The sequence below is a fragment of the Solea solea genome, chromosome 14 (genome assembly GCF_958295425.1).
Source record: "Solea solea chromosome 14, fSolSol10.1, whole genome shotgun sequence".
NCBI lineage: Eukaryota > Metazoa > Chordata > Actinopteri > Pleuronectiformes > Soleidae > Solea > Solea solea.
The window spans coordinates 22,110,640-22,135,304 of record NC_081147.1 but is presented as its reverse complement, the minus strand read 5'-3'; the positions used below and the strand labels follow the sequence as shown (position 1 = coordinate 22,135,304).

The 24,665-nt window shown below is 41.5% G+C and overlaps 1 protein-coding gene across 2 annotated transcripts; it reads left to right on the top strand.

The window, feature by feature from the left end:
* The first annotated feature begins 307 nt into the window (after positions 1-307).
* Positions 308-23,538, top strand: LOC131472752 (solute carrier family 4 member 11-like). 2 transcript variants are annotated; one of them, XM_058650191.1, is made up of 20 exons: positions 308-454; positions 11,304-11,354; positions 12,104-12,193; positions 12,549-12,592; positions 12,790-13,009; positions 13,103-13,184; positions 13,390-13,513; positions 13,929-14,138; positions 15,554-15,638; positions 15,725-15,850; positions 15,936-16,049; positions 16,598-16,730; positions 16,969-17,042; positions 17,930-18,209; positions 18,840-18,946; positions 19,209-19,374; positions 19,795-19,968; positions 21,256-21,451; positions 21,816-21,985; positions 22,842-23,538. In XM_058650191.1, exons 1-20 carry the CDS (start codon positions 394-396, stop codon positions 22,906-22,908), a joined length of 2,574 nt encoding a protein of 857 aa, XP_058506174.1. In that variant the 5' UTR covers positions 308-393; the 3' UTR covers positions 22,909-23,538. The 2 variants fall into 2 exon arrangements, with proteins under 2 accessions (XP_058506174.1, XP_058506175.1); XM_058650192.1 differs by lacking the exon at positions 308-454 and adding an exon at positions 4,663-4,894.
* Positions 23,539-24,665: the final 1,127 nt, after the last annotated feature.

The following is a 24,665-nucleotide window of genomic DNA, read 5'->3' as shown; positions in this document are numbered from 1 at the left end:
GAATACTCCAGTGAGCAGGCAAACACTTCTCCACCTGCTTTTGTGGTTCAGCCATAGAGTTAAAATGGTAAAATGTCTCACAGCAGAATAACATTATAATATCAATGAGCCCCAGCGTGAGTTAAAAGTACTTTCCTCACACCTTTCCTCCTCCTCCTCTTCCTCCTCCCCCCCCCACACTCTGTATTCCTCATTGTCTCCTTTTCACCCAAATCCCACCTTGAAGTCAACCTCACCGTGATTGGCAGAGAGGACATTTAAGTGTTATTCATTGGCAGCGACTCCATCCCATCTACCTGTGGGCCTGCCCGCATTCATGCTGCAACGCAAGCAGGAACAACTGCATCCGCTCACAGCTCTGTATCAAGGTGTTCCTCACGTGTAAGAATCCAAATGAAGACCAAAAAGGAATTGGATGCGATGTCTGAAGTCACCGTTAACCGCTTTGCTGAAGGTAAGCATTGTGATCTTTAAAGTCACACTTTAGTTGTGTGTTTCCTCTTTTTTTGCTTTGTGAGAAGCAGCCGGGCGGATTCAATCATACCAGGAAAAAGTTTTTGCATTGTCCATTGCGTTGTCACTGTGTGTTGATTTGTGACTGACAAAAAGTACACATCCAATATCCAAAAGAAGCCTTTCAGATATGAGATTGACAAACGTGTGATTAAATAATGTCTCTGTAGTGTAGATTGTTGCTACATGCTGTTTTATTATACAGTACGTGTTGACGATGAAATGTAGTCAAAAGATTTGGTGTGAAAATGTGATGACCTTCACAAGGAAAGGTCAAAGTATGACCCTAATAGGAAGCAGATCAAAATAAACTAAATTGCCACTTTCTAATTGTTACATCAAGAAGTGGACGGTTTAAGGGAAGTGGAACACTTTAAATGTAAGACACGTAAACAAACTAATCATTGCAATATTTTGCCACGAAACTGAACACCTTACAACACCATAGTCGTGGTTTGTAATAAAAATGAGTATATACATACTGTACGTGCCGTTAAACCTGCTGAAACAGGCCGTGAAAGAACCAATAAACTTTATAAACTAAGCATCACGAGCAGCTCCTTCTACACTTAATGTTTGACTGGACGTATGGCATGCTGTTACACATTTATAGCTCACACTCAGTCAAATATTGTCAACAAATTCATTCAGTAGCTTTTTATACGTAATCTAACACTTTGAATAAATATCCGTGGTAAAGAGACTGTATGGTCATTTGCGTTTATATATCGCAGTGTAAACATGTTGTGCGCTCTGTGTTTCCCTCTGATGTTGCCCCTCGGGTGTCCTCAGGTTTGTGTTTCCCTCTGATGTTGCCCCTCGGGTGTCCTCAGGTTTGTGTTTCCCTCAGTTGTGTTCTCCTGGAGTTTTGATTAATGTTTCATGGTCGACGAGGCTGAACTCGGCGTGCTCCTGCAACAAACCCTCTGACCGTGGAACATTAGTTTATTAATGCAACATTTCCTCGCCCTCTTGGCGTCTGTTAGTCACGGTGTGGTCACTCGTTGACTTGTTTTTGTTGTTTCGGGGCCTTCCAGGTAATGTGTGTGTGTTGGTTTGTCAGTGAGAGTGTGACAATACAAGACAATTCAAACAAAACATGTTCTGTTGTTGTGTGTTGTAAATCCTGATTGAGGACTAATGGAAAAATAAAGTAAAACCCATAAAGATAAATATCATCATATTACACAATCATAAAGATGTAATGGGCCAAATTTTTTTACTTTAAATATTTGACTCTACTGCCATCTCGTGGTTGAAACAGGACAAAACATGCCTGCACTTTATTTTATTTTTTTTAACCCTTGGTTATTGTGATTGTCTGGAAAGTTGTGTTCCGATTCTCACACGCACACAACAACATTTCCAGGATTTTAACTAAATCCTAATCCTTTCATCATGCACTCATTAATACAACGCTATATTAATGTTAATACATGCATAGTGATGTGTAATATTAACAAAAACCATATAAAATGATCATTCCTTTTAACCCACTGCACCTAAATGTATACAGTTTTTATATCTTAGGTTTTTACATTTATTTTCTAATTTTATTCTATTTAAAGGATTCTGAATAGCAGAAATCCACCAGAATCTCTTCCTCCTCGCAGTTATTTTTGTTGTTGTTGCTCGTGTTAATGCTGCAGTGCATGTCTTTTAAATTCAAACCAATTAAATTGATTCACACCGTTGTCAAATGAGTTCGCACCACGCTGATTAAGCCTATCAGCTCCACACGAGTCTCTCAGTACAGCGGTGTTTTATTTCGGTGGTGACAGAAGTTACACTCCATTTTCCACAGTGTTCGTCTTTTACTGGATATAAGTGCAGTTTGTTCCCTCGGGCTAAAGTGAACCAACTTCTCTTCTCGAGTTTAAACTCAATCACGTCTGTGTTAACAAGCGAAAGCTGTGCGGCGTCGCCTCCATCGCTTTTTCTTTCATTCCTCCAATTAAACACAAGGATTTTCAAACATCTGCTGTTTATCACCACGACCACGTCACCTCTTCTTCACTGTGTCTCATATGAAGTTTAACGTCTTTGTTTACAAAGCGACAAACACACATTGTTGTTGTTCTTCTCGTGTCTATTCTCTGCATCTGAATATACTAACTATATGATCGCACCTGTTTTATGTTTGGCTATATAATGGAAACACTTCTTCTCACAATGACTGAGAGAAGAATAGATCAGGAAGTAACAGCCTGTTAAACAGTAGCTGAGTAGTTTTTGTGTAACTGTATAAATTACTATATAGAAAAAGAAAATGATAAGACACTTGGGAATGGATGGCTAAACATTATAGTGCAGCGTTTAATAATTATTTGGTCATCGCTGAAAACCTGCATAATGAGCAATTACTTTTAATGAATGATTTCTCCCACCGTCCAAAAACATGCAGATTTGGGAATTAGGCAAATTGGACACTTTAAATTGTTTTTTGTCTCTATTATTGGTGTATTTCCACCGGGTACTGTGTCAGACAGAGTTTGTGCTCTAACTGATTCTAATGATTCAGTTACACTGAAAACAACCGCTTTAAAGTCACAAGTCACTCGGGTCGTTGGTGTGTCGCGTGTAAAATGAAGTCACTAGGTACTATTTCGTAGTGGAAACGCAACCTTAACTGTGCCGTGCCGAAACGAGCCAGGACCATAGTGGACAAGGGCCATAAGTGGCCCCGGGATGGACTGGCGACCTGTCCAGCGTGTCCCCTGCCTTTAGCCCACGTCACCTGGGATTGGCACCGGCACTCCTCGCGACCCTCATGTGGAGGATGGATAACCAATAACTACGCATCAATATTGACATTTTCTTTTCTCATTGTGTAAAATAAGAAATGCGTTGCATGGCATTAGGTCATACATGAATATCCTATTTTATATTCACATTTAAACCATTTTTAAAAATGGTCCTGAGCAGCAGGTGTGACTGTGTGTGTGTGTGTGTGTCTCTAACAGTCGAACTCTTGGGGGCAGTGTGTCTTCAGTTTGATCCTTGCACCAAGCCTCTTCTTCCCTGCTTTTTTTGTTGATGCTGTTTGTGTGTTATTGCATCGGGCTTGCATCAGGTTACTTCCTTATCTTCTAACCTTAAATATGTCTGACAGAGCAGAGCGGCGGTGTGCATGGCGGCTTCAGCACTTGTGAGGTTCTGACAGATCTGTGCAAAAGATGATATCAAAGGGAAATATGAATACTATACTGAAGATATTTATATGCACAGACATGAGGGAAGGAGGAACCTTTGCCCTCCACAGAGTCGACTGTATCTTTCATATCGCTGAACTGGTCTCTGTAGTTAAAGATATCCTGTGGATTTTTGGTGTGTGGCGTGGAATGAAGCAATGTTTTAGGGGAGATTTGCTGTTGCTTTTGACGCAATGTTATGCTTTCATGCTGATCCACTGAGTGACAGTTCGTTAAAAAGTAAAATGTGTAAAGTAAGAAATCCAGAAACACAAAACGAAAGAACGATGAGGACGAGTACAATGTTCAAACTCTTCCACAGATCTTCCTTTATTGCTGTTTGAAGACGAAACAATTGCAATTTGCTTCAGGTCAGTATTGCTGTGATATGATTTTAAACATGATGGAACATTATTGGATGATTTATGTATACATATATACATATATGTATATTGGATGATTTATATATATATATACATATATATATATGTATATATATATATATACATATATGTATATATAAAATGCAATGCAAGGATGAAAACATAAATTATTTTTTAATAATAAATAATAAACAATAGAGCAATTTAATTGCAGCCTCATATTAAGCCTTATTAAATAGTATCCTTAATAATAACAATGTTAAAGCCATTGTGTTTAAAAGGGTTAATGTCAAGCAAACCAAACAGAAACATCATAAAACTGTCAAAAAGATAAAGCAAAATAAAACTTTCAGTTTCAAGCTCAGTGGCTTTTTATTTTGTCGACTTAGTACAAAGCAACATGAAGAGAGCGTGCGTCATAGAATCCTGAAACCCTATTCAACAGTAAGTAACAGTATATTGCAGTGTGTAGGCACAAGGACCCAGCGGAAACAATCACCCTCCATGCCCTCTCTTCCTGCCCTCCCTCCCTCCCTCCCTCCTCCCCCTCCTCCTCCCCCCTCCTAAACCCATGTGCTGCTGGAGGAGGTGTTTCCACTCCAACATGTGTGTGTGAGAGAGAGAGAGTGTGTGTGTTTGTGTATGTGTGAATGAGAGATATTGAGAAAGGGATCACAGTACATGCAGGGTGTTAGAGAAGCGCACAGAATGACGATGGGTTGACCTTTGGGAAAACATCTCACCTCGAAAGAAACCTGGAGAACCTGGAAATGGAAGCCACAAAGGTCCTCCATTTTGTGCCATCTGGTGAGTCTTACAGGGGAGGACTGGGGTGAGAAGGTCTTTGATGGTGCAACATGAGCCAACTGTGTCAGGCCCCTCTCCACAGAAGTGGGACTGAGTGTGTGCTCCAAGGACTTGTAAAGTAGTATAAAAGGGGGGTGTCAGCATGTGGTACAGACCGTAATCTTTACACATGCAATTATTTCTTTAAACTACAACCACTTCCTTTAACTGCTCTGCGTCTTTGGTTGGTTTTGATAACGTGTTTAAAGTCTTTCTATAAATAGGGAGAAGGAGGAAGATGCTTTTATTGTCAAGAGAGCAAAGGATGTGTGTCAATATTTGCAATATGGCAATAAATGGCACTTCTCTGTCAGGGCAGGTTTTTACAACAGACGTGCAAATAAGTTTCAGCATCTTCGATGAAGGCTCTGGAAGAGCCAACACAATGACTGTGCCATGTTTAATCCACTCTCACTGTCTTTCTTTTTTTTTTTACTTTGAAAAGCAAATGAACAGAAACCAAAGTCAGTGACTGATCAATCAATCTGAACATTCACCGTTTGTCTTATTGTACGTCTAACTGACTTGAGTGTCAAAGGAATTGATAATGAAAGAATAAATGTATTCTTCCATCCAGCGCCTTTACAGGGTTAAACAGTCCTGCTTTACGTTTCCTCAGGTCAAGGATTAAGAAGATTAACTGGGAGCAAAAATGTCCAATCTTCTAATCTGGCAAATTTGGTTTTCTTCTGTGAATTCCGTAATTGTGACTAAACACAAAGCCACAGCATCTTTGAAGTGGGCCTTTTAGAAATCTGTTGAGCTCTGCCAGCAAAATGGATCAGTGTGAATTGATAGTGTACACCCCAATAGCCATTGGGGTGTACACTATAGGTCTGGTAGGGGCAATGATGATGACGATGATGATGCACTTTTACAACACGACTGTGGTACACAAGAGGATCCTGACATTTAGCAGGAAAGCTAGGGAGAATCCACAATATTGATGCGGGTTTGTTTTGTTAGTTGATCGAATAGAAGGTCACAATGTAGGAGACTGAATGATTTCTTTGCCTCATGGGTGTGTGTCTGTGTGTGTGTGTGTGTGTGTGTGCCATTAGGCAACTGGAAGCTGAAGTTTGTTTTGGTTTGTAAACAGTTCAGTCTCTGCAGAGAAAATGAGTGATTTTTTTGCATCACGGCATTCGCTGCTGCTTCCATGAGTAAGTTTGAATGTGGTATTTTGTGAGACGGCAGTCGAGCAGAAGCAGATTTTCTCTATGGACGTAGATGCAGGAGAGTGCCAGTTTTTACAAGCTTATGATGAAGTCAGCATTAATTGTGTCAGCAACTAACACAGCCACACTTCAAAAAACCTCAACTATTACTTTAATGTGCCAAAGACAGAAGTAAGAGTCGATTTCAGGGGAGAACCCTACTGTCGCGTCTTCGCTGGTGATCAATGGTCGGGCTGTGGAGCAGGTGCAACAGGACAAACACCCTGGCACTGTAATCGACGGCAAACTGTGTTTTGAGCCCCGGGTCGATGCTGGATCCAGGAAAGTCAATCAGTGTGGCCACATTTACTGAATGTTTCCTGTTTTTATTGAATCAGTCCTCACATTTTCTTTTATCTGCAGCGATGGCTCATTAAACCTCAGAAATAAATCCAAAGTGTGGCGATCACCCTGCCCCCACCTGTGCATAGAGACAGCGTGTCAACACACAAAAGAAACAGATACAAAACAATCTTTTGGCCGCAGCTATTGAAATGATTACACTTATAAAGCAATATTTCCAGTGGCCTTTAAACTAGTATATATGTGTGTAATCTCTTTATGGGCTTGTTTACTATTAACTTGACGCCGGAATGTGCTGTGTTGTACTTCTGTGTTTTTATTTATAAGTGATTGCCATTGGGTGTGCACTGCTGATTACACATCAGATCGTCCCGCGGGGATAATAAAGATATCCTTATTCTGGAGCCGCGGTTCTCAATCTGTGGTACGTGTAGCACCGGTGGTACGTGAGCTTCCTCCAGTGGTAAAGAAATAATTGTTCCACTGTGAATATACTGTATCATGGTGTGTGATTGGAGTGGAGTGGAGCTGTGGAATACAAAAAAAAAAATACATAAATTAATTAAATAATAATAATTAGAGTCACCTTATCTCGCCCTCTATCTTGATCTAATGTCACTATACCAGTGTGTGAAGTACATGTGAGGAAGATGAGGATGATGAGAGAGTAAAGGATCTGCCAGCCTATTTACACCACTGTTTTGTAACGTTGGTGATAATTACTGCGTAAAACCCGATATAATATACCTGGGAAAAAAATACTTCTCATTTACAACATATTAAGGTAAAACAATACATGGCAAGTTGAAGTTTTTTTCTTTTATTTCCAAAGATACAACATCTCATAAAACAATAAAGGCATCATTGGGGGACCTGATACAAAGCCTCTAAAATTTGCGAAAAATTAGGCAATTGTTAACGAACGATACCCTCGCCAAAAAAATATAATGGAGTTATATAACTTGTTATTTGGTCGACCTATTCCTGAGACATGTGAGCCTTGTCTGGTGAAGGCACGGCCTGACCTCGAACACATGCCTATTGAAAATAAACAACAAAAAAACAGTGATGGGGTCAGGGAAACACTCCTACCTTCGATATTGTCAGTAAACAGCATGAAGGTACACAAGGACCCATGCAACCCAGACAACAGCAACATCATAAAAATCACATATTCATCATTGTGTGGGTGAAAATCACCCGGTGATGGTCGGTTAAGGTCATCTGGCTTATTTCTGGGTGTCGGCTGGATGCTATTGTCTCTCATACTGCATCAGTGCTGTATGGCCACCAGAGTTACAACTAGTAAAGTATAACTAGCTGGTTATGATTGGTTATATTAAGCATGATTAATGAGCAAAGACCGGGCGGCGTTTGAGGTGTTGAAGTGGACTGAGCTGTGCTTCCTTCTTCCTGGCGTTTGCTTTATTTTACACTGTGGCTCACAGAGTAAACACTGCTCAAGGCGCAGCTGGGAGCCGCCGCCGCCGCCGTGCTCAAATTTAGATCTTGATAAGACTGACGTGAATTTAGTAGCATCCTGTATAGAAGTTATATTATATGCCACGTTGACTGGAAATCACATTATTGAAAGGCAGACATGTATATTAAAAATAAACCTCAAACGTGACACTTTTATGTCTCTTTCATGCCGGTTTGACCTCGCGCGGTTCATCACAGTTGTTTTGTTTTGTAACTCGGAGTACTTGTTTCCAAAGACCCAACAACAAACCCTCTGTTTCCTATTGCTCAAGGACATCCTCTGCCCCCAGACAGCAGGATGACACTGATTTCGTGAAACCTCCCTTTATGTCAGCTGAAATGAAGAATGATAAAGGTGAAATTAGCAAATTAAAGCATGACCATGCGTTCCTGGAAAATTGCAGAATTTTAATACTTTGCTATATTGTAATTAAATTAAAAAGAATTTATCTTCATCAGAATTTTTTTTAATGTAAAATCATCAAAAATGTCACCAGAACCTGTTCATAAAGTTCTTCAACAGGGTCTATTTCGAGGAGCAGTGTCCATGTCAACGTTGCCCCTTGTTGAAAACCTAAAGGTTTGACTTACACTTCAGTGACTGTCACTGCTTCCACATTTGCAGCGTAAGCATGAGGAAATAGAGGCTGCCTGCCAGCAGGAAACCCACAGGCATGAGCCACAGTAAACCACAGCTCTGCAGAAAGACCAAAACGTCATGTCGGTTAGATTTTAGTGAACCGGGGGGAACAGTCGAGCGTAGGAGAGACAAAAAGGTGAAAGTTCTTATCGACTCTCTTGTCAGTCTCTCCTTCTGAGGCATAAATGTCATTTATAGCCTCACACCAGTTTTACTGCTGGAATGGATAAGAAGGAAAAAATAAAAAAAGTGTGTGGCACTGACTGTTGTCGACCGTGTTACCGATTAGATAAAGTCGGGGGAATTTGCATTAGACTTGACCTTTGTCTGTATGAGGCGATGCTGAAAAGGTCTTCATTAAGCAGACTTAAATCACTCTCTCCATGCTCTCTCTCTCTCCGGCTCTCTCTCCGGCCTTAGCTGTGAGTCGCCCTGTTGTTTGTGACTCCTGAAGAGGAGGAGGCCTGGGAATGTTCTATCTAATCTGCTTTGAGATATAAGCCTCGCTCAGGTAGCCCCTAGAGCCAAACCCTGCCTGAGGCAAGGGGAAGGCGTGAGTGCATGGTTACAGCAGAGGCTCACAGACACATGACTACGTGAGCAAACATCAAACACAGCTGGGACCACATTTTCATTGTAACTGAGTTTCACACAGCGTGTGCCTGGTTGTTGTCTTCACAAGCAATTATCTCTGTATGACATTCACTTTTTTTTTCTTCTTTTTTCCCCACAATCAGTACAATGATTCATGTCTCTGCTTAGACCTTTGAGGTTTGAGTAAATGAGAAATAACTTCATGTAATAGATAATTAACAAAACCTCCAGGAAGTAGACGTTTGTCCTGCAGGCTGTGATGTTTCTGTTGCTCGGGAAGTCAAGTATTGATCTCCACGGCCTCCAGTTTCACACAGTTTTAGCACCGCGTGTTTGTTGGTTTAATTAAACCGAGTGTATTGTGCAGTACATTTAAGAGCAAATGTGCAATAAAAGGCCGTTATGGCTTTAATTTGTGTGTTGTCATGTTCAATATTTTATAGTGTCGGCGTGCCGTGGTTTAGACACTGATGATGATGAAGTGGCAACACACTGTGATGTTACTCGTTGGTTTGTGAACTGCTGTTTGGGTTAAGTGCTATGGTGAGTGCCATGCTGATTTTATGAAGACAGAATAAACATGTTTGGATAAGTGGGCCTAAAATGAGAGCTTTTCCACCGCGTATCCACCTACTGGATGGTACTTATGTACCGATACTGATATCAGTCCAATACAGTGCCGTTAACAACACATTTGTACCATTTTGAAGACATAATTCTCCAAATATTCTTCTCCCATGAGGAAGAAATAAAAAGCCCACAACATGACTCAGCTAAAATGCTGTTGCTGATTTTTATTTACATTTTTTTTACAGTCTGTGCACAGTAAAGCAGGAGATATTACAGGACGGTTGGATCGTATTGGACTCTAATGCATTCCCGGCTTTTACTCCAAATCGGATCGTATTTGTAAAATATCCATCATGCTGTATTCAAGAAGATCTACCACGGTGCCACTAAAACCAAAAACAACTCTTCAGGAAATGGTTTGATTGGTGTTATAAATCAGGTTGGAAGCAGTCATTTTCATAGACTTCTTGTTGCATCCTTTGCAGACAAAGGACCAACATCCGTGTGATGTTCATGATTCATCCGTGTTCACAAGCCTCATTGACATAGAGTCAAAAAAATACTAGAGACCAGGATGTGAGTGAGTGAGAGGTGTACATGTCTGATTCTCTAATGGTGTTTTTAAAAAAAATGTAAGATGGTAATATCCTTATCACACACAAGAAAAGGTGCCAAGCCATCCCTTAAAAACATTGGTTCTCACACAGTAAATCCCTCATCACTTGGATCATTTAAACCACTCAGTGTAAAACACTCCCCCGCCTTTTTGGTGAATCTGACACGACCTCCGTGTCCTCGGTGGAAGCTGCAGCTCCGCTGTCTTCAAGATTCAACGCGCGTCTTTGCCATTTTGTGCATGAACTGACAGTCCGGACAGAAACACAGGGATTCATGTGCAAAGGTAGAGAAAACAAGGACGAGACACAGAGAGCAGATCCAAAAATAAAGGAAAAGTCCATATTGGATATCTCCAAAGAAATGTACATACCGCCCTGTTTTCAGGTTTATTGCACCCCGGAAAATTCAAATCTTGTTGTTAAACTGTGATTGAGAACTTCGAACTGTACTGGCGACCTTTGAACTGTGGAGGGCTGCATTACACCTCTCAGTGTACAAGCCTGATCTGGAGCAATACAGATCAACATTATAATATATTAAATGATATGATGAATGAATGATAATTGTTCACAGACTGTGAAATGTGCCTCACAGCGGTGGATCCTTTTAGTGTCTTCCAGCCGTTTATTTTCACCTCACAGCTGATGTTTTGCTCAGGTTTCACTGCCCTCGTGTGCGTGTTGCTCTCAGGCACAGCGGGCAGGTGTTTTCAGGAAAGGAAAAACTCAGGAACGACACACAGACGAGTACCATACTGTCATATCAAGTTTATAAAGCGATAGCGGCATTTTAGGCAGCTTGTTATGCTGCCCCCATGAGGTACAAAGACCAACGTTATTGTTTTAATCAGATTTTCCCACAATCGTCTTGTTTCCTGTTTTTCTGTTTTGGAACTTTTCTCTAATCGAGAATTTCTTCTTGTTTCTTCTTCTTGTCTCCCATGCAGAAGCTCCGTCCACCGGGAGGTCCAAGAATGGATACGCTTTCCAAGAGATGGGTGCGTAGCTGGTCTTTTACTTACTGTGATTGCTGTTCCCTCAGCTTTATCTTTCTTATCTCCCCCCTTCAGACGTTTGGAGATAACACCCATTATGATTTATTACAGCAGTTATTAATACTTAATAATTAGGCCAGTGTTTTTCTTGTCTTCTCATTGATGACCCACTTCACATCCTGGTGAGCACAGTCACTCCCTTTGCGGTGTGCTGAGAGGTTAATTAATGTCTAAATAACAACGGATTATCTTTGAGATAATGATGGAGTCACAGCTCAGAGCTTTGCTCACAAGGGGTTAAAGTTAATTCTCGAACAGTGTGGCTGACTCCACTCTGTTAAAGAACACACACACAAAAAGATGCCATTTTTATCTTCTGTATAATGAAGGATTTTCATGAGCAGCTGCTATTTAATGTAATTTTGGTGCACGTCTGAGGTTTGAGGAGGATTTTTATTTTTATTGCACTTCTGTCAACAGACGGCAGAGTGGTGGGAGGGCAAAAACAAATAGTTTGACATTGTTGTTGTGGCTAATGCACGGCGTCTGAACCTTGATACAAAGAACAGTTTAATCCCAGCGCGACGCATTGGAACGAGGCAGCCGTGAGGCTGTGAGGGCCTCTGTCGACGCTGCTTATACTTTATGTGACTCCCTCACCTGTGAAGGGAATTTGAAATAAAAGGACATAGAATGACATATAATCTCCTCAGTGGACACGATCAAGACTGTGATTCTCTTTGACTCCACAGAGCTGAAGGATGGAGAGAAGGAGGATTGTGAGGATTCACCTGTTCATCACAAGGACCACATCTATGACGAGATGCAGATTAGTGTGCCAGGTGTGTGTGTGTGTGTGTAAGAAAGTGCCTTTTATAATGTATCATTTTGTTTTTGTATTAGTTAAAGACATAATCCAGCACGTCACCGCCTCTTATTTTGAAGGGACAAAGTCGGCAAAAGACTCTCCTTTGGCAATTATGCACTAATCAGGAATAACTGTTAGTAAATCATTAGATTTAATTTAGTATTTGCTACAGAATCAGAATACCAGAGATGTGAGCGTCATAGTGCTCCAAAATCTCTGAGAGAACACTAGTTCTATACTTGGGTCAGTGCGATTGATAAATTAAGAATTACATAATAAATTGTGCAGTAACATTTTAATTATACAAATGAATTTTCTTCTGTTCGCAGACACCGAAGGCCCTGGATTTGGGCTTTTAAATACAACAAGAAAAGTAAGACACTTTTTAAGCATGCATGCTACAGAAGAATGTATAATTCAACTCTTAACGCTCACCCCACCGGGCCCTCAGAGCCCTGACGTCTCCTTAAGAACCTTTACTAACTGAGAAATAGAATCAGAGTCGACCTGTCAGCACCTTGTCAGAACTAAGCCGTTAATCCCACGTCCTTTGTTCTTGGCTCCCACCAGTATGTGAAGCCAATGGACTTCCAGGAGGAGGTGCGTGCCCACAGAGACCTGGACAGCTTCCTGTCCCAGGCCACCATCCTTTTGGATGAAAGCGCTGCCACTCTGGATGCGGTCCTGAGGAGAATGCTGACTCACATGGCGGAGGAGGGACTCAGCGGCTGTGACGTGGACGAGGTCATGAACTCGCTTTTCACAGATGCGGGAGGAAAGGAGTTTAATGGTCAGCAAAAAACTATTCAAGAGGTGAACTAGTTTTCCTCATCAACATTCCAGCTCCGTCGACTGTTAACTGCCTTTTTTTTGTGCCTCGCAGTTCACCTTCTGTCAGAGACGATTCAGGGCGTGACCTCGACTTCCACCGGAGTTCAGTACCAGCATTCTTGGCTCTGCATCCTGTGAGTTTGTCCTCATTGATATTTATGATTGTTTTTAAGTTTCCGTGCCAGGTGAAGTTGGCGGTACACTTCCCTCCTGATGGTCGCTGAGTGTGTTTGAGTTTAGCTTTGATGAAGTGGCCTTCTGCTTTTAAATCTGACAACACAGAGCGCCGCACAATCAATCATTCACAGATCACTGATTAGGAATGTTCTACCACTTCAGCGCCAATGTGCGGAGCCTGCAGAGACGCCACGTCTGCGTCACTCGCCTGGACCGGCCGCAGAACTGGGGGGCCAACTGCTGCGAGGCTCGCTATGTCATCCTTATCCTGGCCCCGCCTAGAACGGTAAAGTTCAAATTCTCACTATTTGATGTTCCCTTTTATTATAATTCGTTAAGTCATAAGAAGAAATTTGGGACCACACTGTGGAGCACATGGCTTCTGGGTGGAGTTTGAATGTTCTCCCTGTGTGTGTGTGTGGGTGTGTGTGGGAGGGGGGTTCACAGAATAAAGCAGTAGACGATGAATTCATAAACAGAAATTCACAATTTTCTACCACTTTTCTTTGGTCTCATAAATAACCAACATTTTGATGGTGTCAGAACAATGATTATTTGTTTGTAACCAGTTCTGCCATGGTGTCTCATCTCAACCATCACTGAAATCCAGTGAGATTAGTGGGATGTTGCATACTGAACATCTCTGAACTATTACAGAAAGAGAGTCAAAGAACATCAACATCGTCTCTTTCCCTTTTCAGAAAAGCACCAAGACGGCCATTGAACTGGGTCGAACATTTGCCACGATGTTCTCTGACATTTCCTTCAGGCAGAAGCTTCTGGAGGCCCAAACCCAGGAGGACTTCAAACAGGAGCTGGTCTACCAGCGGCAGCAGCTCTCCGTGGTCAGCGAGAAGCCGGTCATAGAGGAGGTGGAGGACTCAGATCCTCGTAAAGGCAAAGCACTTAAGGTGTGAAAGATGAGGGTGACCGCAGATGTGACACTGGCCTATTGGCTCTGTGCTGCGAGCCTAGTTTGCACTGGAAGAACTTTATTCGGATTTTTCGACTGCCAACAAGTTTGGCAAGTCACCAAAAAAAAAAGAAAAAAGCTTTAGAACATCATTCAATGGGCGGTTTACTGTATGTGATCTCTTCAAAGACAGGGTTATGGAGGCTTATAGACACATTTTCATGACCAAGGCGTCATCTACACGTCAGTTTATGTTTCAAACTGCATACATTCCACACAATCCTGGCATTTTAGAGCGCCCCAAAACAAAGGAGGATCTTCTTCTTCTTCGTCCTTTGGCTTCTCCCTTTAGGGGTTTAGTGGATAAAAGGCGCTGCGTTTCAGTATAGAAGGGAAATTCCAGCCGTGACTTGAGTTGTAAGCTGTGAAAGAAAAGCTTTTTTTGGTGTATATACGCGTCACTGAAAACACGAAACGTGCCTGTGACCAAACGCTAACCCTAAACCCACGGGAAAGCTGTGAATATCTGTCCATTAAGTGAGTTGAGGGTTGTTGATTTGAAATGGCAGGTTATAGCTCGGTGGTAAATGCATGAATGAATGCACAAATGTATTATAGACACCAACAATTGGTATTCAGCCATCCTTAGTTTAGAACTAATAAAAAAAAGCACTTATATTTTCCTGAGTGTTATGACTCGGACCACCCCGTGTTTTCCCGCTCCATCCATGCACATAAAGCCGCGCTGCAGTAAAGTAACTACGTCTGATGATCTGATTATCTCGGCCTGAGGAATGAGAAGCAGCTGGGCAACAGTCTGGTAAAAATCTGCCAGGTCTACCTCGGATCTGGCACCAGGAACATGTGCAGCTCCATGATGCGACGATAAAGCACTTCATTAATGTCTCGGGTTGAAATGAAGATAAAATGTGTGTGTCCAGCAGGGGGTTGGAGAAGAGTGAACACTGTAAAAATGTGAGCTTAACAACAGGTTGTGGCAGCACCTGATGTCCTAAACTGTTCCAGAACAGCGTATAAACTGCACTTTTATTGGAGACATTCATTCTCTTTAATTGTTGTAAAATGTAATTTAATTCTCCTTTTTAAAAGACACAATACTCTATTAATTAACCATTAATTACATTTCCAATTAATTTCCGTAACATAAGAAGGTCACAGTGTATCACAATGAGTTTAATTAGTGCCTTTTGAAGGTTTTGTCGGTAGATAACGTGAATAACCCTGAATACAAAGACAGTATCGTTGTAACCTTGGCTGTATGATCACAGGGGCTGTGACATTAACTGCACTTAATAAATATTAACAGCAGATCTAAATGTAGTCATGTGGATTTGAGTGAAAAGATAGGTGCTTCTGTCCTGCACACTGACTTTATCATCTTCTTCACCACAGTTCACAGATTTCCTCAAAGCTGGAAAAGGTATCTACAACGACCTCCGCCGCAGACTCCCTCTCTACCCCTCAGACTTCACAGACGGTACAGACAATATAATGTGTGATTTCTCAAAGTGAATATGTGTCATAAGCTTTCATCAAAGCCTTACGCTGTTTCTCTGTCATCAGGTATAACAGGGGAAGACCGCTCTTTGCTGAAGTACACCACCACTGCTATATTCCTCTACATCGCCATCCTCCTGCCCGCCATTGCCTTTGGCTCGCTCAACGACGAAAGCACGCGAGGAGAGATAGGTAAAGACTTCTCGGAGAGGCAAAAAAAAAGAATGGTGTTAGTCACCGATGCTGATTGAAATGTTGTGTTTTGTTTGTTTTACAGATGTGCAGAAAACCATAGTCGGGCAGAGCATCGGCGGCATCATCTACGCTCTGTTGGCTGGTTCACCACTTGTCATTCCACTCACCACTGCACCTCTGGCCATTTTCATAAGTGGTGTGTATTGTGTGCTTTTGCTAGAAAAAAAAAAAAAAGGGTGGAAAACAAGATTCAAACAGATGACTTTTTCATTTTATTGGCGAAAAGAGAGGTTTACCTCGGCCCCCAAAACAGTAAATGAGAACATTAGACGAAACAATTACATTGTGATGTCAAAGGAATCACTTACAAGAACAACATCCACGGGGAATAATGACACACGTCTGCAGCTGTATGGAGCGATATTGCACATTTGTATGTAACGCCATGGCAACTGTGTTTTGTGTTGGTGCTCGTTAAGATCAATGGGCAAAAAGCACCGGTAAAATAATAAGCTGAATATTGTTTTTATCACCCTTTTTTTTTAAATCCCCTTGCATCAGTGTATGTTTCATTTATAGCAACAATTATATGTCTGCTACCTGTAAGAGAGAGAGAGAGAGAGACAAGGGGGGCATTTGAATATGTGTTCCACTCTCCTGGACAATGATTTATTAAACAACATGGAGTAAATGTGTTCTATGAAACTGTTATTAACGTCGCACGTGTCTGCATGTGTTTCACAGTCATCAGGGGCATCTGTGACGACTACGACCTTGACTTTGATGCGTTCTACGCCTGCATCGGACTGTGGAACAGTTTGTTCCTCATCCTTGGCGGCTTATTCAATGTCAGCCTGGTGATGAAACTCTTCAAACGGTGAGCAGACAACAAGACACATGAGACACTGTCACACATCACAGCTGCTGCTGATGTGTGGAACCAAAGCACTGAGCCGTGTGGCCGAGAGAAGCCACCGACAAGCAAACCCATGTGTTGTGATTTCCTGTTTTCAGCCACAATCGTTATTTACAATCGTTATCTTGCCTTGAATGGACTGCTGTGTCTGCGCCTGAACGATCATGCCATGCTTCCTTTTCTTCCCGTCGTCTCTCAGCTCAACAGAGGAAGTTATTGCATTGTTCATCTCCATAGCGTTCGTTGGGGACGCGGTGAAAGGCACCGTCAAAAGTGAGTAAAGCCAAGGTCGGACTACATTAAACATGTCGTGAATGATTCTGCAGCGAAGCCATTCCTTCCCCGCTGTTGTCGTGTCGGGGGGGAAACATCCGTTCCAACATTTGTTACAGATAATGTGGCCCCGCAAATGCACACTCCATCAGGGAGTCTCCAGAGGAGAGGCAAGCATGAAATCCAGCCCAGACCTCCCATCGTGGCTTGAATCGTACTGTCATTTTAACGGAGCTCACTCCTTCACGTCGCTTCTGTTTATAGGTTTCACACGAGGATTCATCACTCCAGAGCTGATGTATGGATGAGCATAATGACGTGGTAGTTTTTGTGCAAAACTGCAGCAAACTTTTGAAGCTTTTAAAGCAAGGTTTAAAGCTGTAGTGTGTAACTTTACAATACAGCCGAAAGAGCCGCAACTAACGACTCTTTTCACAATCGATTTAATCTGGATTGATCGAGTATTTGTTTGGTCCATAAAATGTCTCGAAACCAGAAAATATTCACATCTAAGGAGCTGAAAATCTCAAGAAATCAGCTCCACACGACCCTGCTTGTGTTTCTCAGTGTAGCAGCGTCTTGTTTTTGTGTCTGCAGTGACACAGAGTGATGGTAGTGAAGTGAGACAGCGGCGATGTTTAGCTTAAGGAATGATCCCAGGCTCTTCTGAAAGATGAGGGAGATGAAACAAATGTTCAAAAGAGAACATTAGGTTCAGGAATTAACCCCAGTTCTCTGCAAAACAGGAATGGTTGAAAGTGGACCTAGATGGTCCAAGTTGTGGTTTAAGTCTGGGGAGGGAGAGATGCTCTTAGTATTTTTTTGTGTCAGCATGAAAGACAGTTTAAGCTGTATCTAATGACATTGTTTGTTACCACGTCTCCTAGTTTTCCAGCACTTCTACCACGAGCCCATCCTGGCGACCACCAACAGCACAGCGGTGCTTCAGCAGATCAATCACATTCTTGAGAAGACAAAGAACCAGACGGAAATCGCGCTTACGTCTCATAACGAGACGGGTTCTCTGCTGGAACATGCTGAAGGACACGCGTTAGTCTTCCTGCCCGAGTCTTTGGTGCTATGCACACGAGAAAGGCCGATCCTGTGCCTGCTGCTCATGTTGGGGACCCTGTGGCTGGGTTACACCCTCTATCTGATCAAGCGGAGGTAAATCCTGCCGTTAATCCACCGATCCCTCAGAGCAACCCCTGCTCCTGGCCAGGAAGTCCTGAACTCCAATGTGTCATAATAACATGACAAATGTGTTGACCGTTTTCTCCCCAAAGCTTTACCTAAGAAAAGCTGCTAGATTAATAAATTAGCTCATTAAAAAGTCTTTCATAGCAGCATAATGCACAAATTAGACCGTAGGACAAGGGAGTCGTTTTGTGAATTTATTTTTATATAAATTTCAAACTCACAGGAGAAAAATTGTCAAATTTCTACACAGAGCTAGAGTTCATTTTTTGTGAAAATGTGATTAATTCCTCAGCCACTGGGGAAATGCATTACACTTTCTAATCTAGTTTAGTTAGTGAGCTTGTTTTGTCATTCTGTTACTTTTACTTTAATTTATTCCATGAATAAATCTCATGATGGGTTAGAATAAGATGGAGGCACGAAGTAGGTGTGCTTATATCATATATATTACTACCTGTGTAATTAAACTCTGTTACTTTCCACCTTTGCCTGTTGTATCTACGTGTATTTATGTATATGTATATGTATATATATATATATATATATATATATAGAAGCTGAACAAAGATAATCTCTCTCTCTCTCTTCCCCTTGCAGCCCGTATCTGAACGCCAAAGTCAGAGAGGTGGTGTCCGACTGTGCTCTGCCCACCTCCGTGTTGATATGCTCCTTTATTGGCTCCTACCTTTTCCTTGATATTCAGCGTGAGTACAGATCTCCTTCCGAATGAAAGAACTAAAATAAAGAATACCGGTGAGACTTTGGCGTCTCAAGCTTGTTCACTGATCACGAATCCTTTCTGGAAGGGAAAATATTTGCTTCCAGTGAGGTTTTGACTCGGTGTGAGTCCATGTGGGTCAAAGATGACAGGCTGAACTATAGTTGCAAAACAAACCTTACTTGTAGGACATGCAACTCTTTTGTTTGTGTGTTCACCCCCTCCTGTCAAATCCATGTTCCCTTTAGTTCCCGTGTTCAGCGTCCACGACGGCCCCATCTTCAACTTCCCTCCGTTTGAAAGGCTGACAGGACTGAACACACTGAGCGCAGTCGGACTGGGTTTTCTGCTCGCGTTGCTCATCTTTATCGACCAGAACATCGTCATCTCGCTCACGCACGTACCGGAACACAAGTAAGACCTAAGCCCCACCCCCTTTTATTTCTCAAACACGTAAAATAGCAAGACCAACACATGTTTTTTTTTCTGCCAGTATACAAACATAACACTTAATTCTGATTAATACAACAATAGTAGTAACAACAGGTATTATCCAGATCCCCCAGAGTTTACCTGCAGAGATCTCTGCATTATTGCTTGAAAAATCCCAGAACATCTACATAAAAACATATTGCAGTTTTAAAGGAGGTGGAAAAAAACCCTCCTCTCACAAAGAAAATCAGCTTAATCATGCAAAGAGACAGACCCACTGAAAACATAACCTTGGTTGTGTGTTATGCTCCTTTTCGAGCATATAATATTTATTTTGAATATGATAAAAAAAGCACTTTGTGATTGACAAAGCACGTGTTTGTGCGTGGATGTCTGTACCAGGTTGCTAAAAGGCACAGCCTTTCACTGGGACCTGATGCTGACTGGTTTCATCAACATCCTGATGTCCTGTCTGGGGTTGCCATGGATGCACGCCGCCTTCCCACATTCCTCCCTGCACGCCCGTCAGCTGGCCAAAGTGGAACAGCACGTGGAGAACGGACACCTCTACTCAACGTGAGTGAGGTCAAAAACAAGGACGGAAAAAAATCAATCCAAGCAAGACTTTGGAAAAACAGCAGCAATAGACCGATGATGTGTCCACACCTCTGGTACACGGTGTTTGATCAGTTCAAATACAGAGCGTGTAATTGAAGTGTTCATCATGAAACAAACTAACACAAACGAGCGACCTTCACTAAAAACATCATACTTAAGTCTGACAGTTCATGCTTTAACCTAGAAAACAAGCAAAAGGCTCAACTCATCACAGGTTCCCGGGTTTTTGGATCAGATCGAGTGATCTTCGTATCTTCGCAGGAGAGTTCACAAGGTTCTGCTGTTGTCAGGAGAGGAATCTCTTCACGAGCACACACACACACATCTTTGAGAACATATCGAAGCAAGCTGAGCTACTGTAGATAAAAAAAAAAAAATCATGATGATACTCAACTGTGGAGAGATCCTTAGGGAGCGACTGAATAGAAGAGAAACCTTGATTCTTCATTGTAGTCGCTTAAATACAATGAAAGTGCGAGTGCTGTCCCCAACACACAAACAGATTTTTTAAAAGCCATTGGGAGAGTATGGAAGTGTAATATAAATATAGAAAATAATATATATGTATATTTATATATATATATATATATAAGTAACCGTGTGCCATTTTATTCTCTACTCAGCCATTTTCTTTTTTTTCATTCATGGGTTTGAAGAATAGTTTGATACTAATATGATATAATATAATTTCTACTCACATTATTTGACCTTCAGTTGTTTTATCCTGTTTCATAGATTCAATAGATTCAAAAAAGACCTTTAAAAAAGAGCCAAATATTAAATATTTTCCATTTTTAATGTTTCTAATTACTTTCTATTGGAATAGTCTAATACGTACATGTAATAGAGTAGTTATAAGTTTTATAATGCCTTCACATGTATGCAAAAGTACAAAATTCAAGATGTTTGAAAGCAAAACTATTTTTTTTTTAAACAAATACAGATATTTAATTTAAATCATTTTGCCATAGCTCATAAAACAGGTTCATGAAATCCTTAATGGAAGTGGTTTTCAACTCAAGAAAGATGCTCGTGTGGACTTGTTTGAACACAAAATAATTAGCGACCTTCATCTTTACAATTAAGAAAATGTCTCTGTCTCAGTTTAGTCATTAAATAAATCATCCAATTACAGGGTGTAATATATAAATAAAGATGTCAAATAACAATCAGAATAAAGAATATCTTTGTCATTACGTTGTCGTGCCCTCACAGCAGTTTCCTCTGGTGTTTATGTTGCTGCAGCATCGTCAGCGTGAAGGAAACTCGCTTAACGGCGCTGACTGCCAACATCTTGATCGGCCTCTCCGCCTTCATGCTGCCCATTCCCCTGCAGTGGATCCCCAAGCCCGTCCTCTACGGCCTCTTCCTCTACATTGCAGCCACTTCACTTGATGGCAACCAGATGGTGGACCGCATGGCTCTGCTGCTTAAGGAACAGGTGACTTGGAAGGAAATGAAGAGGGTGTAGTTGGATTGGTTAACAGTTAGTACTCCACACACTCCTTGTTGCCGTGACAAAACGAGTACAGCTCTTACAAAAACTGAAAGATTTAGCAGAAACAATGAAAACGAGATATGTGTCATAATATAGTGAAAAATATCAGGTCATAATATGAAACAAGAGCGGATAAACATCGAAATGTTGTTTGTCACGGCGGCAGAAATTTGTTTTGGAGCGATCTGAATGGAATAAGCAGCGGTGGGAATTTCTTTTCCCCCTTTTCCTCTCATTAATTCTGCAACTACAGCTTCTTTACATGCAGCTCAGACAACCGTCTCATAACTCATATTTCTCCGTCTAGACGTCGTATCCTCCCACCCACTACATCCGCCGGGTGCCACAAAGGAAGGTTCACTTCTTCACAGGCTTGCAGATGATCCAGCTTATCGTCCTGTGTGTGTTCGGGATGTATCCCCTGCCCTACATGAAGATGGTCTTCCCACTTCTGATGATCCTGCTCGTCCCTGTCAGGTAAGATGACACCCACACCAACAGGGGGCAGAGTGGGACCACGGAACACAGTTAACCAGCGTCTGCACTCACAGTGGGTTTTATGGGCAGATTTTAACTACTAGGTTAGGGATAGGGTAAGGGTAAGGACAATGGGTTTTTAACTTTACTAGTTGGGTCTTTAACTAATAGTTACTTGATAATTAACCCTTTTAACACCTAAACCTCAAAATGTCTATCTGGACCTTTTTTTTTTTGGCTTATTTTAACCATAAAAGGACCAGAGAATGTCCTGTAACTAAGTGCTTTTGCCCATTTTTCCAGAATAACTTCCAATATCTGGCAGTTATTTACAATTTACTGCAGTTTAAATACTTACACCCGATTTTGCAGGTTCAATTTGAAATTTGAACAGCATAAAACATCATTTTTTGAGTCTCTCAATGATTCTTTGTCTCTCAATGTGTAAAAACTGGCCAAAAAATGGAAACTATTCAGTGTTCAGCCCTGAAACAGCATGAGTTGAAATTACCGTAATAACCACACGTCTGCTTTGACGTGCAACGCCTCAGCTTTCAGAAACTGTTGGAAATTTTCCGATGAACTGTTGCGTAACTACGGTAATGCAAACGTTTTGTCAGCGGCATGCTCGGTGTTAAAGGGTTAAGATTTTACTCACAGAGCAGATGATGAGCTTAGGAAATAGGATGATTTGTTAGGCACAAGGCAGCATGTGTCATCCAAAATAAACCCAATGTGTTTTACATAAATAGAGACAAAACATCTTGTCTATGCCACACAGAGGCATCAACTGGCAATGTGACAAGGAAATAAAGCCATAATACAATTTCAACACCACTGCTGTGTTTTCTCTCAGGACGAGCCTGCTCCCCAGAGTGATCGACGCCAAGTACCTGGACATCATGGATGCCCAGCACATGTAGAACAACAACGCGGCAGCTTTGTGATTATTGTGTTTAAAAAGTGAACGAAAATGCACGTCGACTGCAAGATTTCAGCGCAAGAACACTGAACACTGAGGATGGAAATGAGAGCGGCGTCGATGGTCAACACAAAGTTGCCCAACACTGGTTTCGCCGACTTTCATGTGACATTTGTTATGAAGGAGATTTTTCTGACTTCTGAGTCCTACACACACACACACTGTGGTAATTGACAAGTGTCCAGTGAATATCAGACATCTTTTGTTTGTACATCTTTTGATAAAACATAATTTATTTCGATTCATTTAGGCACCGCGTTTAAAAGCTAGACACATGTGACGATGTGCGTTTGATGTGGCAAAAATTCTGAATGTTTTTATTTTTTCTTATTTTATAGCGACATCAAAACAAACATTTCACAGTTTGGAAACGTGCGAGCGAATGCCGTGAAGTTTCACCTTTCATTAATGACACTAACTAACTCTAGTGTCATTAGATACATGTTACAATTAGATGAGGGTGGTGCGAGGAGACATGACGAGATGAAATATGTGACGATAAATGTAACTGGATTGCTGCGTTGGTAATTAATCAAAGTTGTGTGAAACAAATAAAACCCCTGGAAGAGAATGACTGAACGCATCTCATCATGAAATGAAACGAACCTCCTCGATATTACAGCAGTCACTCTTCAGACCCCTTCACTTTCTTTGTTTTGTGTTGTACATTTGATATGATACAGAATCATTTAAAAAAATTGATATCTTAAGTTCATCCAATGTGTTAGTACTCCATTTCGTGTTACTCCATTTCAGTCTTTTTCATTGAATTCTTCGTGACACATCTTCTCAAGCTTCTCAAAGGACTAGATACGGATGTTCTATGTGAGGTTTAAGTCTGGGTTTTTTTCCAGAGGCTGATCCTGAAGCCACTCGAGCATCAGCTTGGCTGTATCCCACTTTAGGTCACTCCCACGCTGACTGGACTCCTGCAGCCGCACAGGTTCTGCAGTCATTCTTCCCCCCTGAACCCAGATCTGCCTCCGGCTGTCCCTGCTGCCGAGAGCCCTCCCCGTATGATCATCACAGTGATAGTGCTAGCACAGGTAACGAGCTCTGTCTGCCACTCTCCAGACGTCGATCTTACTCAAAGAGTCAAACTTCTTTTTTACCTAAGACCCGAGAATCATTTCCATCATGCACTCAGAGTCCTTTAAACGCCATTAGCAGACTTCAGACAGGCTGTCGCATGCTTTTTACACAAAGTGGCTTCCGTCTAGTTGCTCTGCCATAAAGGCCTGATTGATGGAGTGCTGCTGAGACGGGGGGGGGGGGGGGGGGTTATTGCGCCGGGTTCTGCCACTGCTGCTTCTGAGGCTCTGATAGACTGACTGTTTGTGTGACTGTCATCGCCCCTGGTCTGGAGGGGGAAACCGTGGGAACCGTATGCTTATATATATTTATATTATATATATGTATATATATATGTGTATATATATATATATGTGTGTATGTATATATATGTGTATATATATATATATATATATATATGTGTGTGTGTGTCCATTCATAAACCATGTGCAATTTATTTCCGTTTGCCACAGTGAAACTACAGTTTGGACCCAGAGCAAGGATATTTTGGGGCTAACTGGGTGTACCCACCTGTCCTGATGAGGTTGTTTTAATTGCAATAAATGAATTCAACTGATTTTTGTAATTACTGTATAAGGAATGGATTGAATACATGTTACTTACTTT